At 33.7% G+C, this 21,090-nt stretch overlaps 2 protein-coding genes across 2 annotated transcripts in view; one reads left to right on the top strand and one right to left on the bottom strand.

The window, feature by feature from the left end:
* LOC108736619 (dynein heavy chain 5, axonemal) overlaps positions 1 to 21,090 on the top strand; it is a 61,284-nt gene that overhangs the window by 23,651 nt on the left and 16,543 nt on the right. The window contains exons 29-43 of the mRNA XM_025974162.1: positions 1,485 to 1,781; positions 1,915 to 2,033; positions 2,097 to 2,224; positions 2,293 to 2,694; positions 2,754 to 3,016; positions 3,565 to 3,999; positions 4,068 to 4,185; positions 4,239 to 4,522; positions 4,577 to 4,785; positions 4,874 to 5,112; positions 5,193 to 5,596; positions 5,802 to 6,028; positions 6,638 to 6,872; positions 6,935 to 7,121; positions 7,243 to 7,397. Of these exons, the coding sequence (XP_025829947.1) occupies positions 1,485 to 1,781; positions 1,915 to 2,033; positions 2,097 to 2,224; positions 2,293 to 2,694; positions 2,754 to 3,016; positions 3,565 to 3,999; positions 4,068 to 4,185; positions 4,239 to 4,522; positions 4,577 to 4,785; positions 4,874 to 5,112; positions 5,193 to 5,596; positions 5,802 to 6,028; positions 6,638 to 6,872; positions 6,935 to 7,121; positions 7,243 to 7,397 (3,702 nt within the window). The remainder of the gene's footprint in view (positions 1 to 1,484; positions 1,782 to 1,914; positions 2,034 to 2,096; positions 2,225 to 2,292; positions 2,695 to 2,753; positions 3,017 to 3,564; positions 4,000 to 4,067; positions 4,186 to 4,238; positions 4,523 to 4,576; positions 4,786 to 4,873; positions 5,113 to 5,192; positions 5,597 to 5,801; positions 6,029 to 6,637; positions 6,873 to 6,934; positions 7,122 to 7,242; positions 7,398 to 21,090) is intronic.
* On the bottom strand, positions 7,966 to 20,553 carry LOC108736651 (gelsolin, cytoplasmic). Its single transcript, XM_025974155.1, has 10 exons — positions 20,410 to 20,553; positions 18,289 to 18,610; positions 11,035 to 11,109; positions 10,688 to 10,753; positions 9,968 to 10,382; positions 9,231 to 9,904; positions 9,035 to 9,173; positions 8,754 to 8,971; positions 8,340 to 8,693; positions 7,966 to 8,273 (listed from the first exon to the last, which is right to left on the bottom strand). Exons 2-10 carry the CDS (start codon positions 18,562 to 18,564, stop codon positions 8,082 to 8,084), a joined length of 2,409 nt encoding a protein of 802 aa, XP_025829940.1. The 5' UTR covers positions 18,565 to 18,610; positions 20,410 to 20,553; the 3' UTR covers positions 7,966 to 8,081.

The raw sequence follows: 21,090 nt of genomic DNA, 5'->3' as shown, positions 1-21,090 counted from the left end.
ACAGGATGTTTTCAAAAGTTTGTTAATTTTGTCAGATATACACACCGTTTCTTCTCATAGCAATTGTTAAAAAAAATTGCCCTGCGATCTGACAATAGCAAAAAGTTAATCAATAATAGTCAGTAGGAAAAAGATCTGGTGAATAGGGTGGGTGGTACAGAAGTAACTAGATGCCATAGCAACATATAGTTACAACTATATTGTATAATTAACTCCATTTATATCAGATTGATTAATTTTCTGTTATTTCGTATCAGATGCTACATTACATTAGCACAGGCTTTGGCTATGAGTATGGGAGGTTCTCCATGTGGTCCCGCGGGAACGGGGAAAACGGAAACTGTAAAAGACATGGGAAAAACTTTGGGAAAATATGTTGTTGTTTTCAACTGTTCTGACCAAATGGATTACAGAGGCCTTGGAAGAATATACAAAGGTCCATTTCCCTATTACATTCAATTTTTTTTCAATGCTAATAATTATCCTTATTAATTCCTTTGAGTCTAGGCCTTGCTCAGTCTGGTTCATGGGGTTGTTTTGATGAATTTAATAGAATAGAACTTCCAGTTCTTTCTGTGGCAGCTCAGCAGGTTGCTGTTGTTTTAGCCGCCAAAAAAGAAAAACGGAAAAATTTTGTCTTTACCGACGGAGACACAATAGACATGTGTCCTGAACTTGGAATTTTTATTACTATGGTAAAATAATTATTATTTTCTTAATCATCATCATAAGATCGTTAGTCCTAAAACTGATTGGACATGCACTAGAACTAGAACATTCCACATCATTAACTATTTGTGAACAGTAATCTAATCTAGATCTACATATACTACTCTTAACTCCTGTTTCTGCCTCTAATATGTCTCTGACTAGTCCTCTCGCCTATTTACGTACATACATACTTCGATAACTTTGTAGAATCCTGGATATGCTGGGAGAAAGGAACTACCAGAAAATCTTAAAATTCAATTTCGAACGGTTGCTATGATGGTGCCTGACCGTCAAATTATAATACGGGTGAAACTGGCCAGCTGTGGGTTTCTCGAAAATATTACATTAGCTAGAAAATTTTATACCCTATATAAACTTTGCGAAGAACAATTGACAAAACAGGTACTTAACTAATTAACTTTTTTTTTAACATAGTAACTAAAATCAGAGATAATATTTAGAAATTGTTGGTTATAAAAGTGCGATTTTCCACATTTTCCTAAAACACATTTGATTAAGAAGATAATTATGTATCTCAAAAAGAAGGCAACCAGTTAAAGAAATTAATTTGGAAATTTGGGTAATACATCCAATACTCACCTTTAATATTTCTCCATTTCTCCAAAATGTGTAAATAGTTTTATAACTTCTGAAAAAACCACATTTAGAATTATGTATTACTTTTATATTCCAAAACATAAATTCATTTATTTATATTTTAATGAATAAATGTAATATTTAAGAAATTTATTACGACACTATGTTCAATTTAGGTGCATTATGATTTTGGTTTGAGAAATATCTTGTCTGTATTGAGAAGTCTGGGAGCGGCAAAGAGAGTAAATAACAAAGACACCGAGAGTACGATTGTAATGAGGGTTCTAAGAGATATGAATCTTTCAAAATTAATAGATGAGGACGAGCCCTTATTCACATCTTTAGTAGCCGATCTATTTCCCAATCAAGTACTGGAAAAAACGGCTTACCCTGAACTCGAAGAAGCCATTAGTAACCAAGTAGAAGAAGCAGGTCTTGTAAACCATCCATCTTGGACTTTAAAACTTATACAGGTGCCTACACAGTTAAATAATTTTATGTTGCAAACTTATAAGGTATTAAAGTACGTTATGTACATATATATATATATAACCTTTTTTTAACAAAGTAGGTGATTGCAAAATAGTGAGCAATATTCAATTTTAGTTGTACGAAACGCAAAGAGTGCGACATGGTATAATGACTCTGGGGCCTACAGGTGCTGGAAAAACTACATGTATTCAAATTTTAATGAAATCCATGACACAAATGGGAGAACCACATAGGTGTGTGTGTCTAATATTCATTTTATAATGTCCAAGAAAGCAATATTTTGAATGTATTTGTAGGGAAATGCGAATGAATCCAAAAGCAATAACAGCTGCACAAATGTTTGGACGATTGGATGTAGCCACCAATGATTGGACAGATGGAATATTTTCGGCATTATGGAGAAAAACTTTGAAACTGAAGCCTGGTAGTTATTATAGAAACTATTATTTGTTTCCAATTCTATTATTGATCCATATAATTTATTTTCTATAGCCGATCACGTCTGGTTAGTACTTGATGGTCCAGTAGATAGCATATGGATAGAAAATTTAAACTCCGTCTTGGACGACAATAAAACTCTTACCCTAGCGAATGGCGACAGATTGTCAATGTCGCCCACTTGTAAAATTATTTTCGAACCCCATAACATTGACAATGCGTCACCAGCAACAGTTTCTCGAAATGGAATGGTGTATATGAGTTCATCAGGTCTAACATGGAAGCCTGTTGTAAAGGCTTGGCTCAAGAAAAGAAACCCTAAAGAACAAGAAATTCTGCAAGTACTCTTCGACGAGTCTTTTGCCGTAGTGTACTCATGGATAACTCAAAATTTAAACTTGGTCATGGAAGTTCTTCAATGTAACATAACACTTCAGATATTGCAACTATTGGATGGTAATTTGATCAATATTTAGGGTCTGTTCATTTTTAGTAAATTGGTTTTTCCTTTGAAGGTTTGATTCCGGTTAAGGTGGAAGAAGAAGCAGCAAAATCAGAACATGGGGATTTAGAAAGTGAACTTGATAGTGCAACTCCAAGGTCAGAGCATGTAGTCACTGAAATAACCGATGAACATATTCAAAAGTATTACGTTTTTGCGTTAATTTGGAGCATGGGTGCGTTGTTAGAAACAGACGATCGCGCAAAGTTTGATGAATTTTTGAAAGACAAGCTCAGCAAACTTCCTCTACCGTTAAACACCTTAAAGTGCCCTGATGTAAGTGTATCATAAGCCACTTAGCGAAACTCAACAACACATTATCTATAATCATTCACACTCTACCCCTTCTAACTCCCGTTTTTGCCTCTAATATGTCTCTGACTAGATCTTCATGCATGAGAAGATGTTCTACCAACCTATCTCTCCTACTCCTTATTGACTTCCATAGAGTCCTCTGTTCTCCTATTCTTTCCAATACCTCTTCATTTCTAACCTTTTCTAGCCACGTTATCCTCATCCTTCGCCTATAACACCACATTTCGAACGCTTCTAACCTTTTCTTTTCCGCCGCGCCCACTGTCCATGTTTCGCACCCGTACAACGCCGTGCTCCAAACATACACCTTAAACAACCTTTTTCGAATTTCTAAATTAACCGTTNAACGCCGCGCGCCTTTCATATAATTTCTTTTTTTAATAATTTGTGTGTCTATCATCTAGAAATTTAGATTATGTTTGACCAGTAGATATTACCTTTCCAAGGTAGTAGTTGATATCCTTGTACTATTCGTTAAATGTTGTTTTTATATGATCGAACATTTGCAGGCTACAGTTTTTGATTACGTTGTGGACTCTACGGGAGAATGGGAACTTTGGAGAAATCGGGTTCCCAATTACGTTTATCCAGAAAGTTCAACGCCTGACTATGCATCCATATTGGTACCGATACCTGACAATATTCGAATTGATTATTTAATAAGCACGGTAACAAAATTAGACAAAGCAGTCCTTTTGGTTGGAGAGCAGGGCTCAGCCAAGTCGGTGATGATAAAATCTTACATGAAAAAATCAAATCCCGAAAACTTCCTCCTGAGAGCGTTCAATTTTTCAAGTGCTACATCCCAATATCAGTTCCAAAAAACAATTGAAAGCTACGTTGAGAAACGTATGGGCAACACTTTTGGGCCACCGGGTGGTAAAAAAATGATCGTCTTCATCGACGATATAAACTTACCGGAAATCAACTGTTGGGGCGATCAAGTAAGTTCCCTAATTTACTCCCAGTCCTCTTTTTTTAATTAAATTCAATTAATTATTTATGAATATAGGTAACAAATGAGATTGTACGTCAAGTTATGGACATGGGAGGATTTTACAGCTTAGAAAAGCCAGGAGAATTTACCAGTCTTACCGACATGCAATTCGTAGCTGCTATGGGACAGCCAGGTATGTAAATTAGATTTAGAAAGCTGGAAGAATATCTCTATAAAAATCCTTAGGAGGTGGTAGAAACGATATTCCATCAAGGTTGAAGAGACAGTTTTGCATATTCAATTGTCCATTACCTCCTGACGCGTCTATCGATAAAATATTTAGCGTCATCGGACAAGGTCATTACAACCAAAAACGAGGATTTACCCAAGAAGTAAGAAATCTTATTAAGAAGATAATCCCATTGACTCGTTTGTTGTGGAAATCCACCAGAGCGAAGCTTTTACCAACGCCTGCGAAATTTCATTATGTGTTTTCTTTAAGAGATCTTTCCAGGATTTGGCAAGGAATGGTATCCACGAATAATTATTATTTAAACAGTAAATGTAATTCTTTCTATTTGTAGATTGGGACTCTAGCAACTGTTGTGGAATCAGAGAACTGTTTAATGATGTTATGGAAACATGAATGTACAAGGGTTTTTGCAGATCGCTTTACGCTGGTAGATGATAAAAAGTGGTTCGATGAAGAAATGTTGAATTTGGTTGAAAAGGAAATGGGACCAGAATATAGAAAAATGGCAGAACCTTCACCAGTATTTGTCGATTTCATGCGGTAACTACTCCAATTTCTGCTTTTGTTCCACTTTATATTCTTATTCGATAAAATAAACTTTTTTTTTAACTGTGTTTAAATTTTCTAGAGATGCTCCAGAACCAACCGGAGAGGAAGGCGAAGATGCAGACACAGAGTTGCCAAAAGTTTACGAACCTGTCAGTGACGAAAATGAACTACAAGAAAGATTGGATATGTTTTTATCGCAATTTAACGAAATGGTTAGAGGTAATGGGATGGATCTTGTCTTTTTCCCCGATGCAATGCTCCATTTGGTGAAAATTTCAAGAATCATAAGACACCCAAGAGGCAATGTCATGCTTGTTGGTACAGAACCATGATATATTTCTCATGAGTTTCAGCATTCTTGCTTTTCCTGTTTCTCTAACAGTTTTCTTCTCATCTAGGTGTCGGAGGAAGTGGAAAGCAATCATTAACAAAACTGGCTTCGTTTATTGCTGGATATAAGAACTTCCAAATTACCATGACACGTTCGTACAACATAGGAAACTTTATTGAAGATATCAAAGTTTTGTACAGGTCCTGTGGTTGTCAAGCTAAAGGCACTACATTCATCTTCACCGATTTGGATATAAAAGAAGAAGGATTTCTTGAATACCTGAACAATATATTGTCATCAGGGGTGATTTCCAATTTGTTTAACAAAGATGAACAGTCAGAAATCGTGCAGGAATTGACGCCTATTATGAAGAGAGAAAATTCAAAAAGAGTTCTTAACCAAGAGGTTGTTATGGAGTATTTTATGAACAGGACCTGTCAAAATTTACATGTTGTGTTCTGCTTCTCTCCGGTAAGTATTCCCATAAATTCCTTTGCTCAAAGGAACCTTTCCCATTTGTTAAAAGCGTTCCCAACAAACCGGAAAACTAATTTCACAATGGAGAACGGCCGCGAAAGCCTTACGTAATTAATTTAACAAGTGTCGAAATATTTTGAACAAAATCTACTTTGTAGTGACAGCTATCTATCAAGACTATAATTAAAATAAATTGTAGGTAGGAGAAAAATTCAGAAATAGGGCATTACGTTTCCCAGCTCTTATCACTGGATGTACAATCGACTGGTTTCAACCGTGGCCCAAAGATGCTCTTGTCCTAGTTGCTCGTCATTTCTTATCCGATTTCCAAATAGCATGTACCGAGGAAGTGAAAGACAGACTGGTTGTTGCACTTGGATCAGTGCAAGATAAGGTTTCAGAGACATCAACTGAGTACTTTCAAAGGTTTGTCCGCATAACAATATCGAAATATCATTTAAAGAACACCTCGTCAAACTTTTGAAGAAATTTACGATTTAAAAATAAAATAATGTCGTCAGTCCTAAGACTGGTTGGACACGCATCTCCACTCTTTCCAATCCTGAGCTAATCTTCGCATTTTCCTAAAACTAGAACAACCCACATCCTTAACTATTTGCGAACAATCTAATCGAGACCTACCTCTACCCCATTCTAACTCCTGTTTCTGCTTCTAATATGTCTCTGACTAGACCTTAATGCCTGGGAAGATGTTCTACCAACCTATCTCGCCTATTTTTTATTGACTTCCATAGAGTTTTCTGTTCTCCTATTCTTTCTAATACCTCTTCATTTCTAATCTTCTCTATCCACGGTATTCTCATCATTCGCCTGTAACACCACACTTTGAACGCTTCTAACCTTTTCTTTTTCGCCGCACCCACCGTTCATGTTACGCACCCGTACAGGGTCGCGCTCCAAACATACAACTATAACGATTTGTATGAGACCAGAAATAACAATCATACGTTTATTATTGAATCATTACTGAACTTGATAATTCCATTTTTTTTTTTTTGATAAATATGCCCACAGATTTCGACGTTCCACACATGTTACTCCGAAATCATACCTAAATTTCATCGGTGGATACAAGAGTATATATCAAAATAAACAAACTGAATTAGATGACGGGGCTTTAAAGATGGATAAAGGTTTAGAAAAGCTAGCTGAAGCGTCAACGTCCGTGGAATTTCTGAAAAAGGACTTAGCAGTAATGGAACATGAATTGGTGGAGGCTTCCGAGAGGGCAGAAAGAGTTTTAACAGAGGTACAGTATCGTACAGATTATGTATGATTATCATTCATTGTTTTGGGATTTGTTTGTAATAGGTAACTGATAGAGCTAGCCAAGCAGAAATAGTGAAAAATCAAGTACAAATCGTCAAAGAAAAGGCAGAAGCTTTGGTATCGTCAATTGCTGTAGAAAAAGCTTTAGCAGAGGAGAAGTTGGAAGCTGCTAAACCAGCACTGGAAGAAGCCGAAGCTGCACTAAATACAATTAAACCAGCACATATAGGTGAGTAAAAAAATTAAATAAATTTCCTCATTAATATTTAATATTAACCACCATTAAAAACTTCTTAAAGTATTTCATATAAAAGAATATTGTTGGTACAAGAGCATGGTTATGTTTATAGCTACCGTAAGAAAATTGGGAAGACCGCCTCACCTGATTATGAGAATCATGGATTGTGTTCTCATTCTTTTCCAAAGGAAACTGCATCCTGTTATGCCAGATACATCAGCACCATGTCCAAAACCTTCTTGGCCTGAATCGCTAAAGGTAAGAACTTTTAAAAATTAAGGACACATGTTCTTATTAGTTAACAAGTATCTACACTACGTAGTGACCAAAAACATAAAAGCATAAAAAAACCCTTTCAATAGTTTTAGTGCTATTATCACTAAAATGTTGAATTATTATTATTGTGGTAGTCATTTAAGAAGGTAAGTGTGGTTCTTCAAAGCAATCTAATAATAGTAGGTAGCACCGTAGATAGAAACGGTTACAAATGAGGAAATATATGAAAAGGAAAAATGGGAGACATATAACATGCAGTAAAAAGCAACAGAGCTAGATCGCAATTAGCAAAAATAGTTGGGGATATGGGGTATCCTAGTTTTAGCGAGATACAAAAATTAGATCAGGTTAGGAAGGAGGAGGAACTAGTATTAAAACTGATGATGATGATTCTGCTAAACTCAATATGATATACTCAGGTTTCAACGTTATTATATGTGAAAAATTAGAAACATATGAGCCTACAATTTGTTTATACCTTCTTCCATACAAATGACTAAAATAATGAAGTTCTAATTAAGCAATTATTTCCTTTGCACGAATTCACGCAATTAAAGAATTGAAAATATATTTCCTTTATTAACTTGGATTAATAACAAAAGTTGATTAATTTTATTATCACGATTAAAAACAATTAAAAAGCGAATGAAGGGATATAGCGCAAATAGCGTATTATTAATCTTCTTCATCAACTATAGCTGCATTCAGTTCTTGAATTCTGGCTTTTACATCCACGTATTTGGAAGCTGATGTTTCCCACAATTCCGGATCCCACGAAGGGAAATTCGAAATGAAATTGGAAGGTTCGTGACCTTGTTTAATGAAGAAAAGTACAGAATTATGACGATTGTGTCTTTGCAGGGGCTTCTATAATAAAACATATAAAACAGATGATTAGATTATCAACTTTAATGAGGTAAATTACTCTCTTACCAATTTCTTGCCCATTACTCTTCGCTCCTCTTCAGTAGAATTGTTTCCAATCCAAATAAACACTTCCGAAGGACTTTCTAAGATCATGACATCATCATCATCCAAATCTTCCTGAGTGAAATCATGTATCTCTTCAATTTTAGCCCTTGCTTTTTTAACATGCACGTGGAACAATCTGGCTTCTTCGGGAACATTGAGATCTTCTTCGTAGCTAGCGGCGTGGGCTCCTTCACCACCAAGTGCATCCCAAAATTCGTCTGATTCGACATCTTCATCTACTTCCACAGGTGTCCAACCCGGAGCTAAAATCTTCACAAATTCATGCCCCAATTCTTTTTCAGCTTCATCGGCATTCTACAAAAGAAAAACATAGGTACATTTTGTTACATTTGCAACAATCAAATGAGAACTAACTTTTCCAAACCATATCCAAGCGGTATTGTCATTTTCTGCTACGAACACATCATCTGATTCCAAAGATGAGGCTTTTGGTTCAACTTGGATAGCACGAGAATTTTGGGCGTTAGTTCCTCGAATTTTGTAAAGGCGTGTTTCTCCTTCGACATAACCATCATAATCCGTAATACTTTTGAATGAAGCTGCATTTCCACTCAGGAATGTCACCAGTTTACCTTAACAACAAATAGAGAATGTAGATAAGAAGAAGTATTGATTTATTAAGGACAATTAAATACCTTTAAATATGTGCAATAAATGTTTCGGTTCATAGTTCTGGACAACTCGGACAATTGGGAGAGTTTCTCCATTTTCCTTGCTGAACTCAATTGCCTTAAGGAACGCAGTAAATTTATCTCCATCAGAACAACGTTTCCCCTAAAAAAACATTTATCCACCAAACTTCTTTGGAGTTTTATGGTCATTATTACTAACCTCCCAAATATACACCACCCAGGATCCTTCAACCGTTTTATATTTAATAAGGTAACAATCGTCTCCAAACAGTTTTCCTTCTGATTCTGGTGGAACTGGGCTCACTTCAGAATCTGTAACTCTTAGAACCTCTACCTCGCCGGTACCATCGTCTGGCATAAATCCAGGCGCTTCACCACCGCTTTTATCTTCCAATTTGGAAGCAGGTTCGTCCACGACGGAACGAAGGAGACGAGGATGCAATTCACCATGTCCTTGCCATGTAGCAAAGTACTGTCTAAATATTGTTGGCTCGGTTCCTTCAACGACACGTTGAACCCGTGTCCACCCAGGACGACCTTTAGATCGCAAATATTCTTGGGCTTTGCTCATTGCCTGATCCCTTTCTGATTTCTTGCAATTCCTTCCTGTCCATACAAAAATGTTAGCATCTCCTGTGTCCAGAATGAAGCAATCGTTCGAATCCAACATGTTTTGTCGCAAAGGTTTCTGAGCAACAGGCGTTATCTTGATAGGTCCGTTGGAATCAGAGACTTTATAAAGTGTAGCAGGTTCTTCTTCAATGTCTGATTCGGCATCAGATTCTCCAGCTGATTCGTCTGGTATTTCTGACAATGAACCTCCTCCCAAAGCATCGAAGAAAGATTGTACTTCTGCTTCATCGCTTGCATCATCTTCTCAAACAAAAAAAGAACGATGAAACACATGTTTGGCAAATGATTTTAATTAAAAATTACCAATAATGTGAACCCTAGCTCTTCCAGAGTGGTCCTGATCCCTAATCTGGTTTGCAGCACTGATGGCTTTAAGTCTTTCAACTCTCTTACTATCCTTTCCGGTGTAAACGTAGACGTCTCTTCCAACATCCAAAATGTAGCAATCGCCGGTGTTCATAGAAGCAATTGTGGCGTCCACTTGACGGACCTTGATATTCCTTTTACCCTTGACATGGAACAATCTCTTTTCGAATGCATTGGGATCGACGTGTGTGAATCCAGAATTAACACCACCTGCTAAATACCTTACACCATTTTTAAAGTAAGATAGGAAAAGTTGGGATTCGTGATCTTGGACTTCCCGATGTTGAACTGGAGCGCCACCGAGTTGTTCGTCCAATTGAACAGTGTAAATTGCTGCAGCTCCTGATTCATCCTAAAGGAATTCTTATTAAATAGAGACGCACAGTTTCAACTTGCAGACAAGATAACATTAACTCAGTTGCCTTTAATTATAATACTGTTTGGAATTTTTGTAGTACTGAGCTTTTTAATTACATTTTTGGAAATCAATTTTCTTTGTACAATACGTATACTACTTTCCGATCTTAATTTTATTAAGTCCACCATTGTATATAACAACAAATCCTAGGAGTATATCAGTTATCAATTTGCACAAAACTGGTAATAATCGGTGTAATAATGAATGCATTTTAAAGACTAAAATAAGAAGGTACTCACCTGGGTTGTTTCCTTTCCAAGCCAAAAGTGTATATCCCAACTTAGAACTCCTTTTTTCTCTTTCGTCTGCAAAATATTCAATCACAACAAGGTACTCGTTAGAAAAAAGGTGAAAAGGAATATTGATTAGTTACTGAAATAGTAATAACGATTAATTTGTTGATTTTGAAAAAACACTGACGTTTCTTACTCGCATACGAGTCTTCTTCAGGGAAGTTTCCTTCGTTACTGAATTAATAATCAGATCACATAGTGCGAAGAAACTACTCTTTTTGTTCTTAATAAATTGGTGAATCATTTGTTCTTTACAAAACAAAATTCAGTGATGCTATTAAAAAATTACTCACCGATAAAACTATGTACGAATCTCCCGTGTAGAATTTGCCGTAATCCTTGGCTGGATATGCTTTAGGTTCAAAGTTCTGAAACGAAAAATTATCGTTAACACAAAGCTTTTTAATGAAATAACATTATTACAATAGAAAAATAAATTTTTCTTAATTGGAAAAGTTTATAAAACGTTAGAAGCGTTTGTGAAGTTTTAGGTGCATGACGAAAATGCCTACTACATGTGGAATAATAAGGTTTTCAAAAGAGAGTGTAGCAATTAAAAGCTTTCAGTTTTATATTGGAACTAATTATGAAGCTAGAAATTGTTCATTTTGATTTATAGAAAAATTAAGAAACACATTTCTGAAGTACAAAAACTTTAATGAGTAGTTTTCAATTAATGTTTTTATATTGTGTACTCGTACCCATAGAAAGAGAAAAATTTCAAAAATCAAGAAAATGATTAGAACGATGAAGCATTTCATTTATTTAATACGAAAAATTCTTCAATATTTTTTTTATTACTAAAAACTCAAGAAAAACTGCTTCTCTAACTACACTGTGGTTTCTCCAGGAATGTTGTTGTCTAAACCAACTTTTTTCTATAAATTGAAATTAAAAAAAATATTGAAATCCTTCATTCCAAAATTTATGAAACCACAAACGCTTAGATATTTAGTCATTTTTTTTTTCTCAAAATCAGTGTAATTAATAAGATTATCTTCAATTTATCGTTAGATAATGATGTATATATAGAAGTGTTCCAGTTGTACACACACAGCCTGTTACCCAGCCACCTCAATAAATGGATAACTTTTTATCTTATCAATTAATATTTTCCAACTGGTAAACAAAAAACCTTAACGCATAGAACAGATTGCACAAAATTATCAAGCTAGGTGGGAATACGTTAGTCAGACTCGAACAAATCTATTTACAAAATACTTACACCCAATTATTTAAACGCATGAAAGCATTTTTCGACGATTTATTAATACCATTTTTTGAGGTTTTTACGTAAAAAAAAGGCAATGATACAATGTCAAAAGTCTATATACGTTTCTGAGATTTTTTCTTTACTTTTGGCATAGGAAACTACATCCTGATTTACTAGTGCTATTACTATTTCAAATAATAATAGTATAATTCAGTAGTACCTAAAAAAAAGATATGAAAAGTTTTAAGGAATTCAATGAAACGGAAAATCATGAAAACAATGAGTTTTCACATGAAATAATAGAAACAAATATAATTTTTTATGGAGTTTTCTTGAAAAAATGAAATGTTTTCGAAGTTCTTTAATCTGGTCATCACCTCATTTCCATCTGTTTTCACTTCCCGAAAGTAAAAACTCAAGTGTATTTTTGGAAACCAAAAATGCGAAGAATCATTTACATTTCTGTAGTCCATTTCTTCATTGGCAGTAAATTAAAGCGTCACTCGCATAAAGAGTTATTTCAGAAGTTATAATTGGATGTAAGACACCAACAACGAAAATACTTTTACGAGCATCTCATATCTGATGGATTCGGTGGCAACACAGAGAACTCTTTTAAATATCTAGTCGCGGAATATTGGTTTAATTATATTATAATCAGATTATTTAAAAATACCCACCACAATAATCACTACTTATCTATTTTTTTCTTGCAATTATTTAGTAAGTTAAAATGGTAGAGAGGTCAAACTATGATTAGTGAAAAAATTTTCTTTCGATTTTCTGGATCATGTAGCATATATACAGTGGAATTCGTTTATTATGACTTCACCTATATTGACCAACCGCTTAATATGAAGTAACTGCAGTGTTAAGTTTGGTTTTCATATTAAATTCTCTAAAGGAAACTTTGGATTTGCTTAAAATGACATGACAGAAATTATATCCGGCTATTGTAATATTAACATTTTCGCTCATTTTTCTGACCCTTCTTATGTATATTGATATTACAACTCATCGTTCTTTTTTTTTCTGTTAATAAATATATACAATTTCTAGTTTTTCTCTCTATTGAAGTAAATAACTAACCAAAATAGAAAGATGTTTATTTTCTAAGACTATGCTTTTTATGACGCCCGCTTAGTATGACGTGTTCTTCATTTCCCTTCGATGTCATTATAAGCGGATTCTACTGTACTTTACTTTACTGCTTATAAATTTGGATGTTGTCGATTAATTTCAGTTTTAAAAGTTTTACGTACTGTTGCAAATGTATATCAAAAACCTATTCCTTTGAATTTGTTTTTGAAACGACTGAAACTTCGATTACAAAAAGGATAATTATTTAGAAGTTATCCTAAGCCTACCAAGAAAACAACAATAAACCAAAGTTAAAAAAAAGCTATAATTGTAAGCTGTAGAATTTTTAACAAACAGTGGGTTTAAGTTAGGGTGGTTTTATGATATATATATATATATCATTCATGTTGTCCTTTGAATACAGAGAATATAAATACCTAATGTTATTTGCAGTCAAAATTGAAAGCATCAGTTAGAACGTAATGAATGCAGTTAAAAGTAATTTTTATCTGATGAACATCTGCTAGTAGGAATAAACACTAAATAAAACATCCTACTGTTGCTGGGAGCCAAAAGTTCGGAATTCTAACTCAGTTTATGTCTCTTATCTTTACCACAAAAACGTAATAATGCATCAATCACCTAATCAAAAATGCAATAATCGGCTATCGATCAAATGCAAAATTGAATCACTTTGTAAAAATAATTCAATTGTTTACATTTTTTTCAAATTACCACTAGTTATTATTATTCCTCGAACAGAATGATGTAAGCGAGTTTATTTAACAGAATAAAACTTTTTCACTGTAACACAGTAATCATTCAATTAAATACACACCCTTATAAATGTGACTCCAGCCCAAACCCAAGGCCGCGTCCCTTTAACATCAATTGTTCTATAGAAAAATCGATGACATAAAAAACATCAACAGAATCTAGTTATTAGCTGTAATGAAATGTTCGATTTTGTTTTTATTTTTTCTTGTTTTGTTTACATAAATAGCTATACAGGGTGAAATAATAATAAGACAATGAAGTAATTGTGGAAAGGAAAATTAATCTTAAATACTAACTAAAACAGAAAATTTAGATTGAATAGTAAGAAGAATAATTTACAGACAAACGGATTACGCCAGGGCATCTTATTGTAAAATTTTGGTTATTTTATAGTATAATTACTTGTACCTTTACAATTCAATTATATTTCCCTGTAATGACTGAAGAATTAACTAATAATATACCATATAAATTATGCCAAAGTCAAAGTACCCACGTTTTTTACATTACAATTCCATCCATAACTAAACAAGTGTTAAGTATTTTTCCCCTTGGACCAACGCAACGTTTATTGGTTGGACAAAATGTTCTTAGAGGGTCGTGAAGACGTGAACGACGAAGAGGGTACATTGATGAAGTTAAAAAAATAGTATTGGCCAATTGTCAAATCACTGTTGTTGAGGACCTTAACATATCAATTGGCTTCTGCCATTCGATTTTTACCAATGATTTGGGTATGAGACGGGTCTCAATTTCGACTAAAAACAGCATCACATTAACATCGCTAAGGAGCTGTTTAACTCTGTCCACGACGATCCAAATTTACTCCAGAGGGTCATAACTGGTTACGAATTATATGTTTATGGTTATGACGTGGAAACCAAAGCTCAATCATCCGAATGGAAGCTGCCGCACGAGCCAAGACCGAAAAAAGCGCGACAAGTTAGGTCGATTGTGAAGGTTTTGCTTACAGTTTTCTTCGATTGCTGGAGCGTGGTGTATCAAGAGTTCTTTCCACAGTGTAGAACGGTCAACCAGGAATATTACCTGGATGTTATGTGCAATTTGAGCGAAGAAATTCGCCAGAAACGCCCGGATTTGTGGAAGAACAAAAATTGGCGTTTGCACCATGATAACGACCCGGCTCACACATTGTTGCTTGAGCGCGAATTTTTGGCCAAAAACAACACACTAATAATGCCGCAACCACCGTATTCCCCAGATCTGACCCCCTGTGACTTTTTCTTGTTCCCGAAACTGAAGAGGCCCGTGAAAGGGCGATGCTATACTACGATTGAGGAGATAAAGGCGGCATCGAAGGAGGAAGTGCTTCGAGGACTAGAAAAAAAACGTTGGCACAAGGATATAATATCTGGTGGGGATTACTTTAAAGGGAACAAAATAGATATTCATGAATAAATAAATAATTTTTGAAAAAACACAAAATTCCATTGCGAAATTAGTGATGATTGAAGGTGAAAGAATTCATTGGAACGATGAGAAGATGGGACATGAGCCGTAATGAAAATGAATTGTTCTTATTATTATTATTATTTTCCATATTCTAATGAATAACATTTTTACATAATTATCATTAGCTATTTTATTCTATTTTGTAACTATACAATTTAGACTAGAATTTTGCGAGGATTTTGCTAATAAGACTTGCTCTTGGTTTTGACCTTATTCATTTAGATTTGGCCTTGGTCTTAAGAGCATAGTTAAGTCTTGGTCTTGATCTCAGTCTCGCTGAAGTGCAAGACGAAGGCTATTTTTGTTCATCGCCATTCTGAGTCACTGTAAAACCTTGTAGGCTTTGATGATCAGCCAGATAGTCAACAAATGAACAACAAAGTTATTCTGTGAGGGTTCCCTTTTCCCCATTTAAAAATTTAATTTATTATCGTTAGGTATAAGGAGGACCTAGAGATGGCTTTAAATAAAATGGAAGCGGTACTGACAGATCAGTACTGTATGAAAATAAATAAAAGTAAAACTAAAATACTGATATGCAAGGGAAGAAAAAGTAGGGAAAGAGCGAATATAAAGATAGGAGACGAAAAATTAGAAGAAGTGGCTGATTTTAGATACCTAGGAAGTCAGATAAGTGAGGATGGAAGGAGTAGTAGGGATATAAAGCAGAGGATAGCGCAGGGTCGTGTCGCCTTTAATAAAAAGAAGTCACTTCTATGCTCGCGAACGGTTAATTTAGAAATTCGAAAAAGGTTGTTAAAGGTGTATGTTTGGAGCACGGCGTTGTACGGGTGCGAAACATGGACAGTGGGAGCGGCGGAAAAGAAAAGGTTAGAAGCGTTCGAAATGTGGTGTTATAGGCGGATGATGAGGATATCGTGGGTAGAAAAGGTTAGAAATGAAGAGGTATTGGAAAGAATAGGAGAACAGAGGACTCTATGGAAGTCAATAAAAAATAGGCGAGATAGGTTGGTAGGACACCTTCTCAGGCATGAAGGTCTAGTCAGAGACATATTAGAGGCAGAAACAGGAGTTAGGAGGGGTAGAGGTAGACCTAGATTAGATTACTGTTCGCAAATAGTTAAGGATGTGGGCTGTTCTAGTTTTAGGGAAATGCGAAGTTTAGCTAAGGATAGGAAAGAGTGGAGGTACGTGTCCAACCAGTCTTAGGACTGATGACCTTATGATGATGATGATGATAAGTACCGGTGGCTCATTTTTTAAAATAACCCATTACACAAACTTACAGGAATTTAAATCGTTAATAATACAAATATATTTAATCTATTAAGATAACAACATGATAAAACATTCGCTTTTGCTGATTCATAAGCCTCTCCCTAAAAGTGCCTTTTTTTCAGATTAACTATTTGTATTTGTTGAAAACTAATACTTAATAATTTACAAATGTAGCTCCTGCTACCTGATGTTTAAACGTTCCAAGATAAACTATCTGTTTATATAAATGGACATAACACAGTTAAACGATTTTTGGCACTGTGACAACTTATAAAAAGTAATGCATCACTGTTAAACAATGTAATTTTGAAACGCCTAAGATAATAAATGAGAGTTATAAATAAATGTATGTGTAAAATCATTAAAACACTAAAAATATTTTAAAAAGTGTGCTGTACCTTGAAATATGGACTGCTTACAGTTTTGAATAGAAAACCTTAACTGCCTCAAGTATTTTCGGCAAGAAAAATAAGGATTCACAAAAACCCTTTCATCTTTGACCAAAAAAACCCATGCCAAGTTGTAAATCATATGTCGTATTGGTGACGTACAAGGGTGCATAAGTAGAAAAGAATTAAGAAAAGGTTCTTCTTCGTCTAACTAAATGTTCATGTCTTAGGTGTCCTACCATCCTATCTCTACTTTTCTCAATTGACTTTACTTTAATAACAGACAATTTTTGCATTGTTCGTCTTCCGAATGTAAGAAGATATGGGTAATACATTTCAAGTGTATTGAATTCAAAGGTATTACAAACCGGTTGCAGATTTATGTTAAAACAAGACTGCACTCTGCTTTACGGTATATAACAGTGCATTACCCTGTCAGGAAACATAAAAATTTAAGTGTCACAGAAATTCTTTTTAACTATGCACTTAAAATTGAAAACTAGAGATAGTAGATGAATTTAGCAATATTGTCTGCAGCAGTTTAATTGAATAACTAACAATAAATACCACCTAGATAATATTACTAAATCTAAGGTTTATTTCTATTGTGTAATAATAGAAAAAGCACAAATTTAATTGCAATATTACTTTCTGTAATAACTATTTTAGGTTTTTTTTTATATTGCTTCCATCTTACCATATACCAAATGAATCTAAATGGTAATTAAGAAGTATCTGTTTAAAGTTATAGTTTTCAAAATTTTACTTTATTTTTCTAAATATTAATCACAGATGTTAAGGCAAATTTTTAATATTAATACCATTTAAATGACTTTCTAAAGTACTCCGATTACGATGTGATAGTATAAAAACTTGTCCAATCCAAAATTTTTACAGATGATAATCAAATAAGTGGTTTGGTTAAAGCATTACTATTTTTTAACGCGAATTTCTTTTGATCCTTTCTATTTGATTGATTTTCTTCAGCTTTGTTAGACATTTCATATATAAACGGCTAGGAATAAGTCAAATTTAGTTTATAAATGTTTTGTACTATTTGATCGTCTTCAGTTCTGCTACTCTTTAAATATTTAACAGAACGAAACAATTTCAAACAAAAACTTATCAAAAACTACTTCACAACATTTTCGTACAATTTCAATACTTTATATTTTAATATTAAATGCGTCTTTAATTCAAAAAGTTTGTGTAATAAATTGACTCATAAAATGTTATAAAGACCAGAAAACCTATTAGTAATGCTTCAGTTTTCTCAGCGATGTTGTAATCGTTTTTTTTTTTAATTATTTACAATGGCAAACAATTGCAATTGTTAATTTAATAATATAAAAAGGTAATAAAACTGACTCACTAACCTCGATCCTCCAAATTTCGAGTCCGGCACGTTGACCGGCGTTTGCAAAAGCTTCGGCCATAACTCGTGGTCTCTTCGCGTTGAATTTTCCGTTGTTGTTGCCGTTTATTATTGACGGTGAACTGGGTCTACCCGATTGTCTCCCGAATGTTGTCAACGCGTTGCAGCTAGTAATCAAACAGCAGGAAAAACAGAGCGACAAGAGCAACGCTAGCAGGAATTGAGGCCGCGACCTGAGTCTCGTACTTGCCGTCACACTTGTTGATTTCGGTTCCATTCTGCTCAGGCGCGACAATGGAAAGCTGCTCGAAAAGTTGCCTAACCTGTGGAAAACCCCGTCGGGGAAAATTTAAATAAACGGCTCGTAAATATTTTATAAAATACGTTTTCTATTGCAACAAATAACACTAACGTTTCACACGTCATGTAAAACTTCATCAGGATATTTTAGGGCAAGTTAATAATTGGTATTTATTATAGAACTTATAAACAAAGTAAATAAATAATTAAAAACCACGTCGTATCATGTGGTTGTGTCTATTTTTAATTTAAATTCCATAATTGAAGGACAAAAAATTATTAGCTTACAATCTACCTTGAAGAAGTCTCAAACCGACGGCGAAACGTCGGTATTGTTTGCTATACTAATACAGTTACATTTGCTTCTATTTTGACTTGGATTTGTAAAATGATATTTCTCGAAGGAAAAAATGGAAAACTGTAGAAGACAATTAACATCACAGGTTTTGGTTGTTTCTTTTCTTTTAAATAATTTTATAAAATAGATATTTTATTGCAGCAAACTGACGTTTCACACATCATATGGAGCTTCTTCAAGATATTTTGCAATTTAATAATCAGTCTTTATTATGAAACTTATAAATTCTTATGGTAGTCTAAACAATAAAAGATTACGAAAGTCACAATAAGAGTTTCTCGGAATTGCAGAAATTGTAAAATATAGAGATGTTATTAATACCTATTCACCCTTTGATTGCAGTAAAATTGTAACATTTACAATTAATAAGTTTACAAGTTACCATTTAAACATGAGCCCTAATTATTTAAATTTTATTTTAATTATGAATATTGTTTATGATTATTGTATTTTTTAACTCATACAATGTTAGTATAAACTAAGGCTAAATATTAATAGCATGTCTGTCTTTTACAATTTCTGTAACTCGTTGTGACTTTCATAATCTACCCTGATGAAGTTTTAAGATTGCAAAGCGAAACGTTAGTATGTTTATATAAAGAATGAAAACAGTTTTCATCCCCTGAGATTGCTTAATTATCTTCAATGATTAATACTTAATTTTTGTATGAATAAAAATGTCAGCTAAAGCCGATAATTCTCGTTTAATATTCAATATTTGTTTCTATAACTGATTCGATATGAAAATCATGAAAAAAAGTTTAGTTAATGCAGTGGTTATATATTTTGTGACGATTTTGTAATTTCTGTTAGACAATATTACCTCATGTACTCATGGATGTGCATAGTTTTGGAACTCAATATCTATTTTCAATACTAGATAATTAAGAATTACTATACAACTAATGTTATTTAAAATATCACTTTCACTTCACGTGGATTTTAATTTTTTTTGTTTTACATAATAAACATTTAATAACAAATACACAAATTCTTTTAAATAACAAATATGTAACATAAACCTTTAGAATCTTTTGCTTTTATTAAATCAAAGACTTATTGAAAGCGAACGTGCATGAAATTACTCTTTGGACTTTGATACAGTTAGTATTAAAAGCCTATAATTAATTAAGAAAAATAAAGTATCTTTTTATGTTTTTTGCTATTACTCTCTGTAAATAAAAACAAAGCAACATCGCAGAATAAAACTGACTAAATCCAAAAGTAAACTTGTGGTACATTCACATTGTTTGCAAAGACTTTATATAGGTATAATGTAAATATATAATTATTTTTTTTGTATCTTTTGCTCTTTGTTTACGTTTTCGGTAACTCTAATAATATAATAAAGCTTAGCTCATGACGTAACACAATACGTGACTGTGTACTAATTTAATTATATTTTTTTGTGAAATTGATGAATGATAATCAGCATATACATACAAAAATCTAAAATTAAATTACCTTAAACTTCAACTTTAAATACTGCTAAAACAATAGGCAGCAAACAATTAGATTATGGTGTAACTAAAACCGCAATGTTCGTACATACGATCACTTAAACTTCAACACCACAACTATGACGAATACTAATCCAACTGACCATTAATTGCTCTTATAAAATTACTTGTTGTTCTTGCATTGACCCGTTTCGGGAAGGTCTACAAAAACAAACTATGTATGTTAATTTTGTAATGTAAAATCTTGTAAAATACAAAAGCGTTTATGGTTTCCGCGAAAAGATTAGATACTTCTTTTTTCCACAAAATCAAAATTGTATCAGACGGAAAATATTGAGCGTTTGAATTAATTTTAATTAATTATTTTAATGAGAAAACTGCTCGGAGAAGTTGGCGATAAAAGTGAATGGTTTTGTGGGAAGCTTCAATAATCGATCATTTAATCAGCTAAATTTTTAATCGCCCATTTAAAACAAAAACGTAAAATTACCACATTAAGCTCTTTATTTAATTATTGATAATATTATTAAAAACGACGTTATTTTGATTGTTCTTTGTTGAGGGAAAGCCATAATGATAACAGTATATGTAGTAAACTTGACCCCTATAATAACGCCACATCTCTATTTGTCAATAAATATTCACGAAACTTGGTCGTATTTTTTAACAAGAATTTTTGTGGTGG

Source organism: Agrilus planipennis, unplaced genomic scaffold (genome assembly GCF_000699045.2).
Source record: "Agrilus planipennis isolate EAB-ADULT unplaced genomic scaffold, Apla_2.0 scaffold148, whole genome shotgun sequence".
Classification (NCBI taxonomy): domain Eukaryota; kingdom Metazoa; phylum Arthropoda; class Insecta; order Coleoptera; family Buprestidae; genus Agrilus; species Agrilus planipennis.
This window is presented reverse-complemented; position numbering and strand designations above follow the sequence as displayed.

Coding starts and splice junctions, on each gene's coding strand:
- LOC108736651 (XM_025974155.1), bottom strand. CDS start 18,564: ATGGAACCGAAATCAACAAGTGTGACGGCAAGTACGAGACTCAGGTCG. Junction 9,905..9,967: donor AGCTAGGGTTCACATTATTG/GTAATTTTTAAT, acceptor TTGTTTGAGAAG/ATGATGCAAGCGATGAAGCA. Junction 8,972..9,034: donor TTTATTGCACATATTTAAAG/GTATTTAATTGT, acceptor TTTGTTGTTAAG/GTAAACTGGTGACATTCCTG.